Source organism: Ambystoma mexicanum, chromosome 7p (assembly GCF_040938575.1).
Source record: "Ambystoma mexicanum isolate Mex_15411 chromosome 7p, UKY_AmexF1_1, whole genome shotgun sequence".
Classification (NCBI taxonomy): Eukaryota; Metazoa; Chordata; class Amphibia; order Caudata; family Ambystomatidae; genus Ambystoma; species Ambystoma mexicanum.
In genome coordinates, this window is record NC_090939.1 from 65676131 (window position 1) to 65693257 (window position 17127).

Here is a 17127-nt window from a genome sequence, read left to right on the forward strand (position 1 = left end):
TTCTTAACCAGATACAGAGTCTATATTGCCTTGGCAGAAGACGGCAGGCCAGCTTGTCAGAGGGTGCACCTGACGATCCCCATTTCCGTTCTGCTGCCCTGCACTTGCGTTTAAAGCCAGCAAATAAGAGTCATGACAAGAGTTGCACTTTTTGGCAGGATTCAGATGGCCCCTCATGACAGGCGCGAGGATGACGAGAGTGTTGGAGACAGAAAGGTGAAAGTTAGAGAGGGCTGTGTCAGGGTGGGAGTCAGCTGCAAGAGTAGGAGGAGGAGAGTAGGTAGAGGCAAAGGCAGCCCCTGAGACTCTATGCATGGGCTGGGTGACCTTGAAAGTGGGAGACAATGCAGACTGTGCCAGTGTTAAAGGTGAAGAAAGCTTCACATGAGAAGAGAGAAGAAAGTGATCCGTCCAGGAGAGTGAGGTAGTGAGAGGGATAGAGAGAGGGATGTCTGTGGAGATGAGAGCATCCAAGGTGTGGCCAGCAGTGTGCGTCAGACCAGAAGGTAGAATGGACAGAGAGAATCGCATAGGTTGTGGAAAGGTCCTGAAGAGACAAGAGAGTCAAGGTGGATGTTGAGATCCCCCAGCAGGAGATGTTGGGAGGAGGAGGAGGAGGAAAGGAGAGAAGATGCCAGGTCAGCCCATTCCGAGAGGAAGAGCCTATCTGCACTTACGCAGCAGAATCCATACCCAGCACTCAGGTAACGGGTGCTTCTGGCCTACACAACAAACTTTCAGCTCCATGCCTTTCCACACTATCCTACCTACAAGAGCCCTAAGCAACACCCTTTTTTTTACAGAGCCACACACAGCGCGGCCAGCTTTATTGCACTATACAAGACCTTACCTTCAATGTGCTTGGTGCACACATACCCTACACCCCACTTCCTTCGAATATGACCACGATCACAAGCAATGCATCACATGCAAAAATGACTTATATGGACAGCCTTGTGCAACCCTTACCAAAAGGAACACATTCCTAGCACTAAAGAATTTAAAAAATACGGTTCTTGCCAGGGATCTGTGTGGCAACAGTTAGGCCAGTTATCTGTGACATCTCCTAAAAATTCCCCTTGACCAACTACAAATAGCTTGAATTCATGGTCATCCATTGATCTGCTATTGGGAAAAAAAAGCTGATTCCAGCTGCATCTTGGAGCTAGTTATTAGTGTCTATTTTTTGCAATGTTTATTTGTAATTAACCAGTCAAACTTCTCTTATCTGCTTCGATAGGCATGTGTAGTTCACCTTAGGAGTGTGGGAGCTGGTCCGAAATACCCAGCAAGATTTCTCACGACCCCAGTCCAAATGTTTGTTGACCTGCAAAATATCACCAGCCATTGAGGTGCGAACCAACACCACTCACCCCCTCACTGCTGGCCTGAGCCTCCCTCCGACACCCACAGCACACCAAGAAAGGTCTACACATTTTCAGACCTTTTTTCTAACTCCAGCACAAGAGCGCTGGGAATATTAAAAAAAGTTGAACATCCCCCAATGCGACGCAAGAGTCTCCTAGGTCCCAGTAGGGAAGTGGGGCTGCATATAGGGCTCTTTGGAGGATGGCAGTAGTGCTCTCCTTTACAGAACCCTAAATCTTAAGACAAATCTACGGAAAAGGCCAATCCACTCTGTCAAGGATCTGGAGATACGATTACTGCCATGCCTGGGGTTCCAGGAGTCCTCAGCTTGGAGGAAGGCATTGGGTTGTGCAGAACAATGATCTACAGCATTGTACAGGGAGCATCGCCCCTTACCATGGACACTTCCTTCTTGAGCTCGTCCATGTTTCGTTCTTTAGCCGCCTTCCTCCCCTTTTTTGTGGTGGTGTCATTTTCTGACGTGGCGGCGGGCTCATAGCTATCTTGTCCTGCCTGGAGACAAAAACGTGCATAAAGAAGTTGTTAGATTCAAATGTACAAATTCATATGCAAAGGCACGTTGACATAGAGACGTAATTAAATTATGTATTTATAATGCATTTTGTTATTCAGAGGCTGTTGCATGCTGTCAGGGAAAATGCTGTCAAATACTTATTCCAACCCTTTTTCCCCCCTGTACATTTTCACTGTAGTAGCAGAGCAAAACATGTTATCAATTCTGTTTTCATTAAGTGCTTTCCCCGTGCTTCTAACCACTGTAAAATAAAGACCCAGTTGCACTCAATGCAAATGATACAAGGTTGAGGCAGCCCTGCCTTTGCATTACTCGCACCTTTGAAGTGCAGGTTGGTCCTGAGCCTTAATCCATGAGCTCTCGATTTTGCAATATAGAAAAGCACACACCAGCAGCAGGCTGGGGGGGGGGGCTGCACACCTCGGCAGCTGACGCGTCTGCAGGTGTTTGATAAAGAGCGGCGCGCTTTGTGCCTTGCGGGAAAATGACAACATGTCTCCTGTGATAACCCGCTGCATCCGCGCCGGCAGCCGCCGTGCGCCGCCAGGCGAGAGAGGGAGAGGGGTGTCCCTCCGCCTGGCCAGAGGATTCCAATTAAAACGCGGTCATCTATCAGAGGAAGCCCGCTTTCAGCTCGGGCTGAGCGCGGCCGCGGGCGTGTCCTTGAGACGGGCAAGGTCAGCAGGAGCCGTGGCGCAGCAGGGAGAGACAGCAGCGGTGGGGACGGCTCCTGGTGTCCTCCAGGCGGCCATCTTGGATTTCAAGGAGGCCATCTTGGATTTCAAGGAGGTCATCTTTGGTTTGAAGGAGGCCCGCCTGTGGCTCCATCTAGTGATCACATTTCATGGTCGCCGCACGTTTGTGAGGCCTGGTTCTCTGATAGCACTAATTGGAAAATGTTTAATGAGCAACGAGGGGGTAGGAGGAGTGTGGTGGGAAGGAGCAACATCAACCAGGGGTGTTAAGGGGATTGTGTCTCCTTAAAGGAGTGAAAGGCGCCCTTAGGTAAGTCCCCAACATGTTTACCCCTCCTTTCTTCGCTGCTGACATATGGCAAGTTTTGGGCATCTGCAGCAACAGCACCCACCTGCAGTTACCTTTTTAAAATGTCACTTTTTTAAAAAATTAAAGGAAATGAAATGATAATTGGCAGCCCCCCTTGCCCCATGCCTTCCTTTTATCCTAGTGTCAGCTGAAGATGACCTATTTAGTCAGAGGTGTGCCTCACTGTGGCATATATGTAATGTAATGTATCATTTGTATAGCGCCTTTTTCCACTGGCATGGCCTCAAAGCACTCTAGGTGAATGCCCTCGGGGTAGGGTGACCAGATTTAAAAAGTGAAAAAAGAGGGACAGGGCATCTTACATAAAAGTAGGACTAACTCTTGAAAGTGGCTGTCAAGGCACTACACTTCAGTAGCAGTTGGAGGAGAAGGAGGTTTAAGTGTTACTGGTGGCATCAGTGACAGCCTTAGCGGCGGCAGCGCCCCAACTGTTTTTTTTTTAACTCCCCGCTCAGACGCCTGAGCAGGGTGTTAATCACTAGAATAGGGCGCTCATACTAATGCATGAGCGCCCTATTTTAATGAAAACCACCCCGCTCCTGCGTTGGAGCGAGGGGATAATCATTTCAATAGGGTGCTGATGCTCTTGCATCAGCACCCTATTGCTGTTAAACGCGCCCGCATGCGCATTTAATAACAATACGGGACCTGCTGCGCCTTCTTCGACTACGCCAGCTCGGGGGACCCCTTGAAAGACTCCCCCGAGCAGGTGTGGCGGGGGGCTACTGGGCCCGGGGAGCTATTGGCCCTGGGAGACATAAACACATAATATAATTAATTTATCACAAACTGCCACTATCTTAACTCATAAAAAGCAGCATTTCTTCTGAGTGAGATTGTAAATTTCCTGCCTACCACCTATAAAAACCTACTACCAAAAACCAGGACCTGACCTCTGCATTTTCCAAAGGAAAAGTGATCTTGCGAAAGGGGGACAGAGCACCCAATTCTGGGACAGTCCCGTCAAAATTCGGACGTCTGGTCACCCTACCTCAGGGGACCGAAGTCCAAGGTGTGTATATTATGATTTTTGTTTTAATGGAGTGGCCTAACACATGATTTGTTCATAGAAAGCGGGAGAAATTAACTTCCCCAATGCATGGCATTGAGGTTCCATTTGTTTTAGTAGGATTTAAGCATTTCTAAAATAATGAGCGTGAGCGACTGTGTGACCAGGGAGCACAACACAACCATGTGAACATGTGGTGTTTTTTCTCTCTGAAAATTGGGTTAAAATGGTGCATTTTTATTTTTCAATATACGCTGAAAAAGTTGTCTAAAAAACGATACTACACTCTTGGTCTGTATGATAAAAAATGAAAAATCAAATAGTTGCCAAGTCACCATTAGTACACAGTGGAATCTCCCAACACATTTTCAAGATCCTATGCCCGCAACATGTCAGCATTGCCACTAAGTACACACTCATGATAGATTTGGCTAATAATCAGAGTACTACTACTGTGAGTAAATACCCATGATGGATTTGGCTGGTACTGCTTCTGTAAGTACACAGACACGCTGGCATTTGCCCAAAAATGTCTGCATGGTCACTGTAAGAAGATAATTTCAAATTGGCGGTGAAATAAATCTCTTTGCTGGGCCGCCACTTTGAGGGAACCTCTACTTCCACCCCAACTGGCCACCAGCAGTCCTTCTTCCCTGTCCCCCAGTCCACGCTCAATGCTGCATTCATTCACACACACTGTACTCGCGCACACATAAACACATTCACAAACGCACACAGCCACACACAACCCCACGTATGCATGCATACACTCATACACACAAAGGCTGCCTCAGCCCTGGACTGCCCATTCCCTGCCTGATCCTTTTATCCTGGATTTCCACTCCATGCACTCTGCACACAGGAACCAGGAAGCAGAGTGTCCTGGTTTCTGTAGTGTGGCAAGAGATTCACAGGCCTAAGGATGTGGATGCGCCGGAGCGCTTCCTTCACCTCAATGGTCTGTAGCCAAGCCATCATGCCCATTGGGCAAGCACTCTCTGGGGTACTCTCAACCACAGGAAGCCTGGTTTCCTTCACACCATGCTTCCGGAGTAGTTCCTCAGCTCCTCATTGCAGCTGAGGGAGCGCCCAGGTTTTTCCCTCTGACTGATTGGCTCCTCCCATGATGGATGGCCGGTCGACGCCATACCACTCATTATAGTGGAGCCACCACTGGGGCCTTAGTCATGACCAGGGTTCCCTCATAAAAGCTTCTTGCTGTGCTTGTCCAGGGCTGCCAGGCAGGCAGCAGTAATGGTAAACGAGGCATGGTGCAATGTCCTCTTGGGTGACGCTTTTGTTGGAACAATTCCAAAAGGTCATTGAAACTTCTCATGTGACAGGCCATGTGACTTTTAAAGCTAAATCCCCACCAAAGGCCAGGAGCGGATTAATTTGTGAAAGAAAGGATAAACTGATCACGTTTTGCTGTTTGCTTGATTCAAAAGCAAAAAAAAAGTGTACTTAGTTTGGAGCCCTGCACATTTTTGGGTATTCCGAGAAAATATTGGGGAAAAAAATACTGAATGCCAAATGCGCGTTTACAGCGCATTCGGCAGTTACGAAAATACTGAATCCGATTTTACTGAATAAGGGCAGCGGGGATGCTGGTGTTACCCACGGTAATATGGGATTGTACGGTTGTTGGGGTGTCTCCCGCTTCCATTACATGATTGGCGGGAGACAATAAATTCCCATGGTGGAAAAAAGGACCCTGCAGAGCCAGTTCCGACCCACGTTGGGAAGAGGGAACTAACGTCACAGGGGGAGGGAGGAGTCGAGCCATGGGAAAGAAGTGTGCAGCCGAAAAGTAAGTAGGGGTAAAGAGGTAGCGGGTACAGGGGATGCAGGGAAAAATTATCTATTTCGGGGCCATTTTTGGATTCGACATTTTTGTCGTTGAAATTTCGGGCCATGCACCGATCCCATGGATCCCATTCTTTTTACACAATCTCTAACAAAAAGCTGCCTATTTGTTCCAGATAATTATACAACCAGGGGATTTTTCCTTGATAATACAACCCAGAGGAGAGTGTACCCCTTTCCTTGAATTCTGCCTCCTGCAGACTCGCTTTCATAAACGGAAATATCCAAAAGTACCATAATGCAAAGGGAGAAGATATACAGGATGCACCACCCCCCTCTCGCATGGAGCATAGCCACATATTGTGGGTTACCACTTTAGTTTGCTCACACCCTCATTTTAATTGTGCTCTGCATCATGACCTGCAAATACCACAGACAGCTCAAGGTGTCCAAGCTTACGCACGAGTAACTATACAATACAGATTTTCTTGGCATTCTGGTGCTTGTAGTCCTGCATTTAAAATGGCCTAAGCATAAAATACAGGTACATTAATTCAAAGAACCAGGACTACCACCAAAGCATTGATCCTTCCTTACCGCAAGCAGTTTAATCCATCGGCATGTTCCATGTCTTAAAATCGCAGCAAAAATTGCTGTGTATACAAAATATTGCGGCAAAAATGCAGTGGTTTTGCCGCCACAATCATGTAACGGATGCAGGGGAGACACTCCCGCAACCCACGGACCCTTTACACCATTTAAGGGGAGCGGGGCCACCCCCGCTCCCCTTAAATGGTATTGTGGGGTACACCTTTACTGGGTCAAACCACTGCATTTTAGCCACGATTTTATTTTGCAGGTAACATTTTTGCTGCAATTTTATTACCTGCTACCCATCGGCAGATAGAATGAGGGCGACCAATCAATATGAGATCAAAATATGCACCTTGCAGCCATCTACAAGGGCTACAATCTTCATGAAGCTGTTAGAGGATGTAACACTAAACCTAACACTAAAACAGTATACATTAAGTGGCACTCAACCCATCAAATGGGACTTGGTGCACAAAGCAGACCTGCAAATGTAAGCTGTCATGTTGACTCACCACCCCTGCAGGGGTCACCCTGCTGCTCTCTAAACAAGGCAAGGGAACTGCAGCTCAGGTTGAGAAGGGGAGGGGGGACTGGATTATGCGCCAAACTCCCAGAAGAGCCCAGCCTCAGCCCAGGGAAGATTGAGCCCCTCATACCCCACTAACATCATCAGAAAACACCCATCAGGCCTCAAGGTGTTCCAGGCAGCCCAGTCCAGGGCACTGTTCCGAGAGATGCCAAAGTTCAAAGGTCACACTCAGTCAAGAGTGATGTAGTTTTACCCAGTTTTCTTGCCTATAGAACGTGGGTCTGGGGAGTGAGTACCACTGTATTGTTTCTCTTGTGCATTGTATCAACACAGCTACAATCAGACTGCAACTTAGGTATTGAAGGAGGCCTTTACAGCCTGACTACCCCTGAGCCAAAGGTATATTCACATTATGGTGTTTCTGGCATCGGAGGATGTAGAACAGAGTCTTACGGAAAATCTGAGGTTTTGCAAACCCAGTAGCCTTTGTGCAGGGCTAACAAAAAACAAGCCTCGTGCCGTGTGCCATCATGAACCTTACATACACCCGGCCCTTTGGCTCCCCGCATCAGTTGCTTTCTGTGCCAAGGTGTGCCCAATGACATCCGCTTCTGCATTGCGGCCTGCGCCACCGGATTCTAGCCCTAATCCACATGCAGCAGATGTGAACACGGGAACACGGACGTATCACGCGTTTGAACGCCAACATCTGCTCCACGAGGATAATCCTCTTACATCACTGCCCTGATCGGTAATTGCGGCTACTAATGAAAACGGGTGGTGACCACGTAAGAAGAATCCGCAGCGATCCATTCCTTTTCGGCAAATCCAAATTGGGATGCCAGCAGAATCAGAATCAATTTCCCGCTCCACCTCTTGTGAGTGTTGGTGTGCTTGTAATCAATGATATTAATTATTTGTGTTGATTTATTGGGTACAGGCAATATGACTTTGTGAATATGAAATTGTAGTCTATGTTTTCACATTTTGGCTTTTATTAATAAAATCTATATTTTTAATAATGTATAGGAGATTTCTTTTTTTACCATGAATGATGCAAATCATTGAGTAGATTTCCTTTTAATAAGTTTCTTCATTGAATTAGAATTAATTACAGGCTGTGGGTCATATAAGATTGTGTATGACGAGTACTCCACAGTTTGTTATTTTCTGTTCTGATTACAAGCAAACCTTCCTGTGTACACATGAGTTTGCAGAGGAACAGGTGGACATGTTATCCCTAGCTGCCACACCCGCACCTCTGTCATACCCTAACAGTAGGAGAAGAACCCTATGTGGGACACCAGTTATCATCCCAATATCGCAGAGTGTATGAGATACGATATGCACTCAAACCGTATCAAATGTACCCTTGCACTGAGAGGGTTTAAGTATGCCTGCCCACACCATTGGACATCATAGAGCTATAAGTGACATCTGACAAGAGCAGAGTGATGTCATAGAAATAAGATACTGAGACTTACTGATACGATATGCAAATACTCAAACAATAAAGATTTAATAGAAGTAACAAGAGAAATATGTAATCAAATATGATGGAATCATATATGCAAACAAGATAAAGTAACCTGCTGACTAATAAATGTCTATACGCAGAAACACAAGGTAGCTCAAACATATAGAAGCTTGCTGCAGAGGAAAACATAATATGGCTAGAGCGGTCATGATGGGAAGATGGGTGTCGGACTTTTATTAAAACCATTCAAGCTACCTCAGAGACAGACTAGGGCTGCAGAGTAGGGTGATTCTGGAAAAAAAACAGTTTACTGTGAGGAATAAAGAGGAGTCTATTGACCTGGGATCAAGGATGCTACTTCAAGGAATAATTGCAAGGCACAAGGGGAGTCAAAAGGATGAGCCATGTAAGACATATTTCTCTTAGATTAAGCGAAGAAGAAAAAAACTGCAAGTGCCCAGTATTAGACAAAGATGCATAAAACCTATGTAAAATGGAGTGAGCAAGTCTCTAGAGGCCAAAAAGGGTAATGGCACCCAATTCAATTGAATCCAATAACAGTAAATAGTAGGTCGATATGGACACATTCTTGTCTCCTCAAACGCGATTCAGAAGTTGAAAACAAGGGCTATTCATTAAGCCCAAACAAAGATAATAGTGTGCCTACACTCCCTTGAATGTCCTAGAACAGAGGGCATGCTTTGAGGTCAATTACAAAGGAGAAGCCTTGGCTTGGGGCCTGACCGATGAGAGACAATAGACTAATTGGGAAAGTGGGGAGTAGTCTGACGTTGCATGTGGCACCTGAGTTTCATTTTGCTTACGTGCTACTAACTAGCTGAACGCCTAAGGCTGGGAAAGCATGCCAACCAATAAGGGTATATGTAGCAACATGCTGTACAATGTTGCAAAGACCAACCCGCTGCCATTTTTCCACTATAATTAGTATCATACGTATTTAGAGGAGGTTCAAGGCATGCCCAGCAGATAAGGGGCAGCCGATGAAGTTATTAACACTTATATATACTATAGGTACATATGTTCCCTTAACCAATCCCTCCTTTCAATAGATTTTAGTTTACCAGGCAGGATGACGTCATAGATGACACATTTTGAGGTATAAAACCTTTGTATAATCACATTTGGGTGTGAGTGCGTGCATTACTGCCTGTTATTCGCCCGATTGCCCTACTTTATTTTTATGCTGATTATAAAGTAGTACCATGCCATACTCTTTGAATCTGTCTGGTTATTTGGGTCCGAGATCATTAGTGGTAATTCCATCTAGCACATGAGACGCTTCAAGGTGCTAGAGCACAATTTATAATCAAATCTCAACATGGTCAGCTCAGCGTTTCCTCCTTCTGCAATTCACTCAGTGGGTACCCCTGAGTTGGGTATTAGAAATACCTTTAATTTTAGGGTGCAAAGAGACAATGGAATTTGTTTTATGCACTATGCAAATGGTCAGCATTGACATTAAAAGCAGCTTCCTTTGTTGTCAGTTCCAGTGGCTTAGTGTGGGTACTCGGGCACAAGCTTTCTTTTAGACAAAACATGGGCTGACTGAATGGGTAAAGCGAATGGGAACCAAAAAGAGACACTTATCATGTAACTGGAGAGGGAGGAGACAATAAAGGAGAAAGTCTCTCAATACATGAATACATTTTCCGACTGCTGCAGGCATTATCATGTGTTAATTGACCGCCAGTGAATTTTGAGCTCTGGTTGCAGCAGGCATGGGTACATAATGCGGCCAAGGATCCATTATAACAGGGCAAATTCCCACAGCAAGAGACAAGTATAAGCAGATAAATCCCTCTCTCTGTCCTTCCACTGAATTCTATATTTCTGCAACACTTTGCTACCTACCCCTGTCTCGCATCCTTCCACCCCCTAAATCTCTACTCCCCTTCTCTGTCTGGCTCCTTATCCCTCACCCTGCTTTCTTTCCTGAAAGCTTTACTTTACTTTTACTTTAATTTAATTCATTTGATTTGCCGCAGCCAAAGGGCCGGGAGGCATACGGGCGCCAAGGACAAAGGTCCCCAAAAACATAGATGGTAATAACAAAACAGACTACCCTACCCTATCAAGAAGAGAAATAAGACTTCCTAATCAAATAGGTGAGTTTTAAGTTTGTTCTTCAATATTTCAAGAGACTCTCAGCTTCTAAGATCCAAGGGCATCGCATTCCAACGTTTTGGTGCAGCTGCCCAGAACGTGGAGCTCTTGACAAAAACTGAATTGGTGGTGGGGACTTCCAATTACTTGAGATCATTCGGTCTCAGGTTCCTTGTGGTTTTCTTTCTCCTTAACTTGTCTGCCACGTATGACAGGAATTGTCCCACTGGGCATTTAAACGTGATTGAAAGGAGGCAAAATTCGATTCTTGCCTCAATGGGGAGCCAGTGAAGACTTCTCCTGGCATTGGAGACATGATCGAACATCTTAAGACCCAGCATGGCCCTGACTGGGCCATTCTGTATCATCTGAAGTCTTGAAAGTTCTTTCTTCCCAATGCCTACCAGGAGGCTTCCACAATAATCAATTTTAGCACCAATAATGGCTCTCGCCACTGTTTCACAACTCTTTTAGGGTAGGTAGGGGTGAATATGGTGCAATAGCCTAATATAGTAGGCCGAAGACGATATCAAACTGCTGACCTGGGCCTTCGTGGACAGGGATTGGTCAAACGTGACCCCCAATGTCTTTATTTTATCGTTGGTCTCCAATAAGAAATTGATGATAATCGGTGCTGAGGTTTTTAAGTCAACGGACAGAACGACAGACCATGAGATCTGTTTCTTCACAGCTCGGTGCCCATCCATTCCGGCACATCCAGACATTCATCAGGTTGCAGATCTTATTCATCAGTTTCACATCCTCTAAATAGTCCCCTGTGAGGGTGATGAGACACTGGGTGTCATCGGCATAATTTGAAGAGCACATCTGATTTTTTTTCCAACATGGTAAAGAGTGAGGGCGAAAAGATATTATAAAGGATTGGTGAAAAACAAGTCCCCTGTGGGACTCCATAATTCAGAGGGGCTGGTATAGCTTCTGCTATATTACTATTAAGCATTCTATACCCAGGTTTGCACTCTCCCCTACACCTCTGTCAGTCTACCTCTTTCCTCTCTTCCTTTTCTGGATGCTTCTGAGAGATTGTAAGAGCAAAGGTCAGGCAATTGGTGAAGAAAATCTGTATGTGCTGAACAACCAGGTAATACAAAGTGCCCAGGGATCTACTGGCCAGGACACTCTCCATTTGTGAAACTGTCACCTTTTCATGCCACCCAGTATCTCTTGATCTCCTGCAAAAGCAAAAACCCTCACCCTCCCCCACCAACATTCCTAGAATAAACAAGGGGAACCAGTCTAGCTAGAATGGCTGACGTTCTTGCCATAAAGTTGAAAAGCAAAGAGTGTAAATAAAGTCTGGTGCAGAATGGCCAACTCTCTGTGGCATGCTTTTGAGCGAGGATTGAGAGTGTGTGGCAGTGGTCAATTACAGTGGGAACACAAGAGGAACTCAACGTTTGTGGATGTCATGACAACTTGGTTGTGGTGATGGACAGATGTCATTTGAGAAATAAGATCCAGTTTGATGAGAGGTGCGAAGGATGCCAGTTCCATTCTGATTCCTGCCTGCCTAGAAAGCCAAAGCCCGCTTCTTCCACGATTCGGCAGCTGCGGGCTCTAGATATCAGTCATGTGTAAAGAATTTGTCAAAAGAAACAAAAATGATCAACTCAGCTAATGCTCGCCTTGCTTGGACAGTCACTTTGCATGCTCCAAAGAAGATGCTCCCTGGAAATGCACTATAGATAATTGCGCTCATTAAGATGAAATGCGCATTTTATCAAATCAAAATGAAATGCTCCATCTTTTGTCCTGAACAACCACTAACACTGACATATGCATACAAGTTTGGCGTAAAGAAATGCAATTGGAAAGATTACTCTTTGAAGATGTCATTGCTGGCTTGATCCAACATCCTATTAAGTAGATTGTTTTGAATTGATCTGAAAGCACAGCATGTTGCATTTACTTCAAATGGCTAATTGCCCCTTTTGTCCTGATGACGGCTAGTGCACTTTGCTGTTAAGATCCAACCGAAACATGTGTTGACATTGAAACAAGAGCAATGAATTATGGGGATTTGTTTTGTGATATGTTCTTGGAACACACTAGAATTTTCTGCCCTCAATTATATGTGTAGACTAACCACGCAAAGGTCAAATGCGGCTGTTAAGATGACGTTATCCAACTAGGATACAGTACGTATACCATTGTTACACATAAATCCATACTTAACTATGGGCATTTGTGTCTGCATAACTTACCCGATATTTCAATTGCTCTTTCTTTTGAACATTTTGGTGGTCTTTTGGACTGTCTGTAGATTTTACAACTTGTATATCCCAGTTACTTTCATGATTTAATATGGAACATTATTAATTTGAGGAGATTTCCCTGCCAACATTTGCCTGTACAGCAATGTATGTGCATGGGTCGCGTGGGATGCCCGCCTTTCCACACAGAGCTTGGTGGACAAAATGAGGAGGGTACAGAAAGGAGACTGTGGCAGAGAAGGAGTGGCATATTTTCATAATTTAATAAACCTAAAGTAGTACTTTTGCTAATAATTGAAATCTATTTTTAGAGAGTCTTGGGGTGTATTATGTCCATTTCAAGAATTTTCCGAGTAATTGTAATCAGTTTCAGGAGTAGTTTGAAGTACTTATATGGTGATTTAATAATATAATCTGCATTGTATGGATTGCGTTTTAGCTAAAAAGCCTAATTCTGTGGTCTTTGTGGTTTGTGCATGTTTTTAAAGGTGAACATAGTTTTAGCCTGCAACCTTGCAATAGACTATTCACAAAGGCTCAGAGGTCTATCACAAGAATATATCCGTTACCATTCAAGTGACTATGAACCTGTTGAAACCCATTTAAAACTATTTGCATTTTTGATCCCACACGATCCTTTCACAAATGCAGACCTCTGGATTCTATCACAAGTCTCCTGGTTATTGATACCCCACAGCGGGCACTTCAGCTCCACCCGGAGAAGCCCAAACACTGGCACAGTGTGCAATTCAGAGGGATAAAACATATGTAGGTGTCCTTGGGTTCTGCTGGTGTCCTTAGTCCACATTGTTTTTGTTCATAGGTGTGCTTTAGCTACAGCGTTCGTTTTGGCTACTAGCAGGTGCTTAGCACTACATAGTGAGGTTACACAGCTTGGGCTCAGAGGTGGTGCTTTAGTATCGCCATTAGCACCCGGGATGGGGGAGCAGCCAATCAGGTTCCATGAAACCCAGGCTGAAACCGCTAATCTCAGCCCGCGTTCCATGGAACCCGCAGGCTTCCTCGCCTGCCACGAGCCGCCATCTCCCCCCCACCCTCCCTTTTATATATGTTTTACTTTTCACAATCCCCCTCCCCAGTCCCACTTACTTGATTTTGCGGCGGCGGCACCCGCTTCCACCGCAGCACCTTCCCTCCTCGCTTTTCCAGCCACCATTGTAATAGAGGAGGAGCTCTGCACGGAGACCCGCCTTCTACAACCATGGCGGCCATTTTGGATATTTATTGCATTCATTCATTGAACAGAAGCAGCCAAATATATTGTCAGAGGCATATATATTTGTATTTGTATTTATTTATTTGTAGAGCGCATATGGGATGTAGCAGGCAGCACACACTGAAAGATGAAAGGCACCAGGACCAAAGAGGTAGAAGGGGGCCGGGACAGAGGGCGAATGATGCCAGGAGAGTTTGGGTGTAATGCACTCTTATAGCATAGTGGTGTTTCCTCATTCATGGAGGCCACCTCCCAGGTCCCTCTCCAAGGGACAGGGAGCAGGCCAAACCTCTGCTGAAGGCTTCCCTTCAGCAGAGCCACACTATAAGCTCCTCCTGCCAAAGAGTGTTTACCAACCTGAGTGCTGTTATTCTCTTTGACCGTTTTCTCTTAAGGACAGCTGTTATTTTGACGCTAGATTGGGGGCGGTGGGGGGTAGGAGGGTTCTTTTAGAAATGTTGGTCGCCTGTGTGTGACTAGTGCATGATCCTGCAAACAGCTGTTGGCTTTCCAGAAGCATCCGCCTGTCTGGAACTCTCCCACTGTGTTTCTCCCTGAATTTAAGGAAAACAATAAGAGTGGGAAATTACCGAATTAGGCTAAACCCAGTCATAATTGAATCGGTTTCACACAATGCTTCTCTTGGCATTCAGTAGTTTAACATTAGGTTTGCCGAAAAGAAAAAGTAGAAAAATATGAGGGTGGGGTGGTTTATAGAGAATAAATAATAAGGGATGGTGGAATTGGGGGACCCCCCCAATAAAAAACAAATGATGCTTCGGGCGAAGAATGAGAATGGAACCCTATCTTGGCTTGTACTAACCATGTTTGTTTTCCTCTTTCCGTTGCTATAGGCTTTAATTTGGACTCCAATCTGGCTACTTGCCTCCCTTTTGAGGGCAGTTTTGAGTACACGTGGGAAAGAATTGTTACCAGCTGACCAAGGCATGGTGAGAACGCGGGAGAGAGATAATTCCATGTTTAACCCCCCCATGTCCCGGGAGGATAGCTCAGCGGCAACGTGCTCGCCTTGGAAGCAAGACGACACGAAGCAACACAGGTTCAATCCCAGGTCCGCGCTTAGAAACCTCTGTGTGTTTAAGTGCGTTATAGATACGCAACTAAGACAATTACGCAACTAAAAAACAAACAATTCCTGTAACAGTGGCTGTGTGAGCGCTTTAAAAATCCCAAAAATAAAAAAATGTTACACAGAGGGTCTCCAGAAGGCCAGCAGTGCCATTTGAAGTAGGCAAACACTTAGTCGACTTGCACGGCTCTGTTCCAGATATCAGGGTCAAAGCTCCCTGTTAGTATAAGATAAATTGTGGTTCCTGGCAGTTTAGAATATGACGCAACAGCCTGGCAGAATAGGGCAAGAGAAGCCAGGCGCGTTCCACAGGGGTGGGCGGCATGAGCTTGACGCAGTCCACAGGTGCGTCCTGATTTGGGAAAAAGATCAAAGTCTAGGCCCAGAGAGAGAAGAGAACCGTTTGGGTTTTTTTTTTAAGAAAGGAGGGTAGGAGAAAGTTGCTGTCACAGAAGGTAAAGTCCCACATGGACTAAGAATCCTCCGCTTTCTGGAGTGACATGGACCCTTCCTTTGCCAGGGCAAGGAGGAGTGTGCTACCATGCTCTCCAAGCGAACAATGGAAGGTGTGGCCTTGAGCAGTCTGTGTCGCTACCAAAGAGAAGGAAAAACTTCCCAGGGCCAGCCTGAGTAGAGTTTCTAGAGGGACTCTGGCGCCAGGGGCGTCGCTAGGGAGGTAACAGGGTGCTATAGCCCCAGGTCTTTTGGTTGTAGCCCTGCATAGAAGCTCAGGGGCTACAACCAAAAGGCTATCTAGCCCGAGCCAAGAGAGTGCGACATCAGCCTAGCACAGGATCATTTCCAGACCTAGCAACTCCCCTGTCTGGAGCCCAGGAGAGTTGGGGCGATAATGGACTTGACTAATAACAGAGTAACTACACTATGTTCCTGCTGGGTGCACAGCTCAGTGATATAGAGGAAATAGATAATATGGGAGGAGGTTGTGAGAACCCTCCCCGCCCCCAAGGTACACCCTAGGCTAGTCACCTCTAGCTCTCCCCAAGAGACGTGAATGAGGCTGTGCTGAACTCACTTCCCTCTGACGGTTATAGTTGCCAGGAAGTGCCCCTAGAATAAGGTGGGAAAATCAGCCGGGGGAGGAGACCTCAGAACATGGCCGGGGGTACGCAATGGGCGGAGAACATGGCCGGGGGTACACAATGGGCCACACTAGGACGGTGTCGCTCAATGCTATCAACAAAATTATCTATTTCAACTGACGTATCATACTCCGGCTAGACTATCGTGAGGCAACACATGAGTGTTTGCGCTGCGGATCCGAAGGGGCAAACTGTGTCCGCTTAGCTTAGACGTGTCCTCAGATAGCTGAGTTCTGAAAGTTTTTTTTGGAGAGTGTGTCACTAATCATGAAGGAAGATGGAGGTTTGGCTGGGAGTTACGTTACGAGGAGAAGAAAAATAGGGTACCCACATGGCGCATGGTATAGAGACCCACCGGGAAATCTCCAGAGCTGCCTGTGGGCCAGCTCGCCACTGATGGCAGGCCTTCAGCCCGTGTGGTTTCTTTGCAAGTTGGTGGCGTCTCCAAAGGACGCAGACAGCCTGGGGACAGTCCATCTCAAAGCAGAGAATTTCATGGGTAGAAGTCCTGTAAAATAGTCCATGGGCATCTCCAATGTGGCTTCCCATGGCCTATGGATGTCCCCTGGTATGTTTCTCGCCATGGGTCTCTTCTCAGCCAAGGATGCTGATTTTTTACGAAGGAGTGGCATGTTGTTCTTGTTCTATCAAATCCTCCCTGCTTCCAACCCTAATAGTCACATGCTGAAAGCTTACTCTCTTGCTTCCCATAGAATGATGACAGATTAATTTTTGCTATTATTGGAAATACATACCAAACTGTAACTGGGTGACATATTCCACAGAGGTGCTCAGAGTTACAGTTATCAATGATGCGACTCTGAACCATGAGGTGGAGAGTTTACCCTTGGATGACAGTCCCCCATGTTCAATTATATGTTGTATATGAGTGTCTATCGTCCCTTCATCATTTTTAGAAGTAATGTAAGGTCCATTTCTCTAAGAAACCCCTGACTTCC

At 45.8% G+C, this 17127-nt stretch overlaps 1 protein-coding gene across 1 annotated transcript in view; it reads right to left on the reverse strand.

Moving 5' to 3' along the window:
* LOC138525693 (sodium/potassium-transporting ATPase subunit alpha-1-like) overlaps positions 1 to 17127 on the reverse strand; it is a 245607-nt gene that overhangs the window by 164148 nt on the left and 64332 nt on the right. Inside the window, exon 2 of the mRNA XM_069635782.1 lies at positions 1765 to 1881. Coding sequence (XP_069491883.1) covers positions 1765 to 1881 — 117 coding nt within the window. The remainder of the gene's footprint in view (positions 1 to 1764; positions 1882 to 17127) is intronic.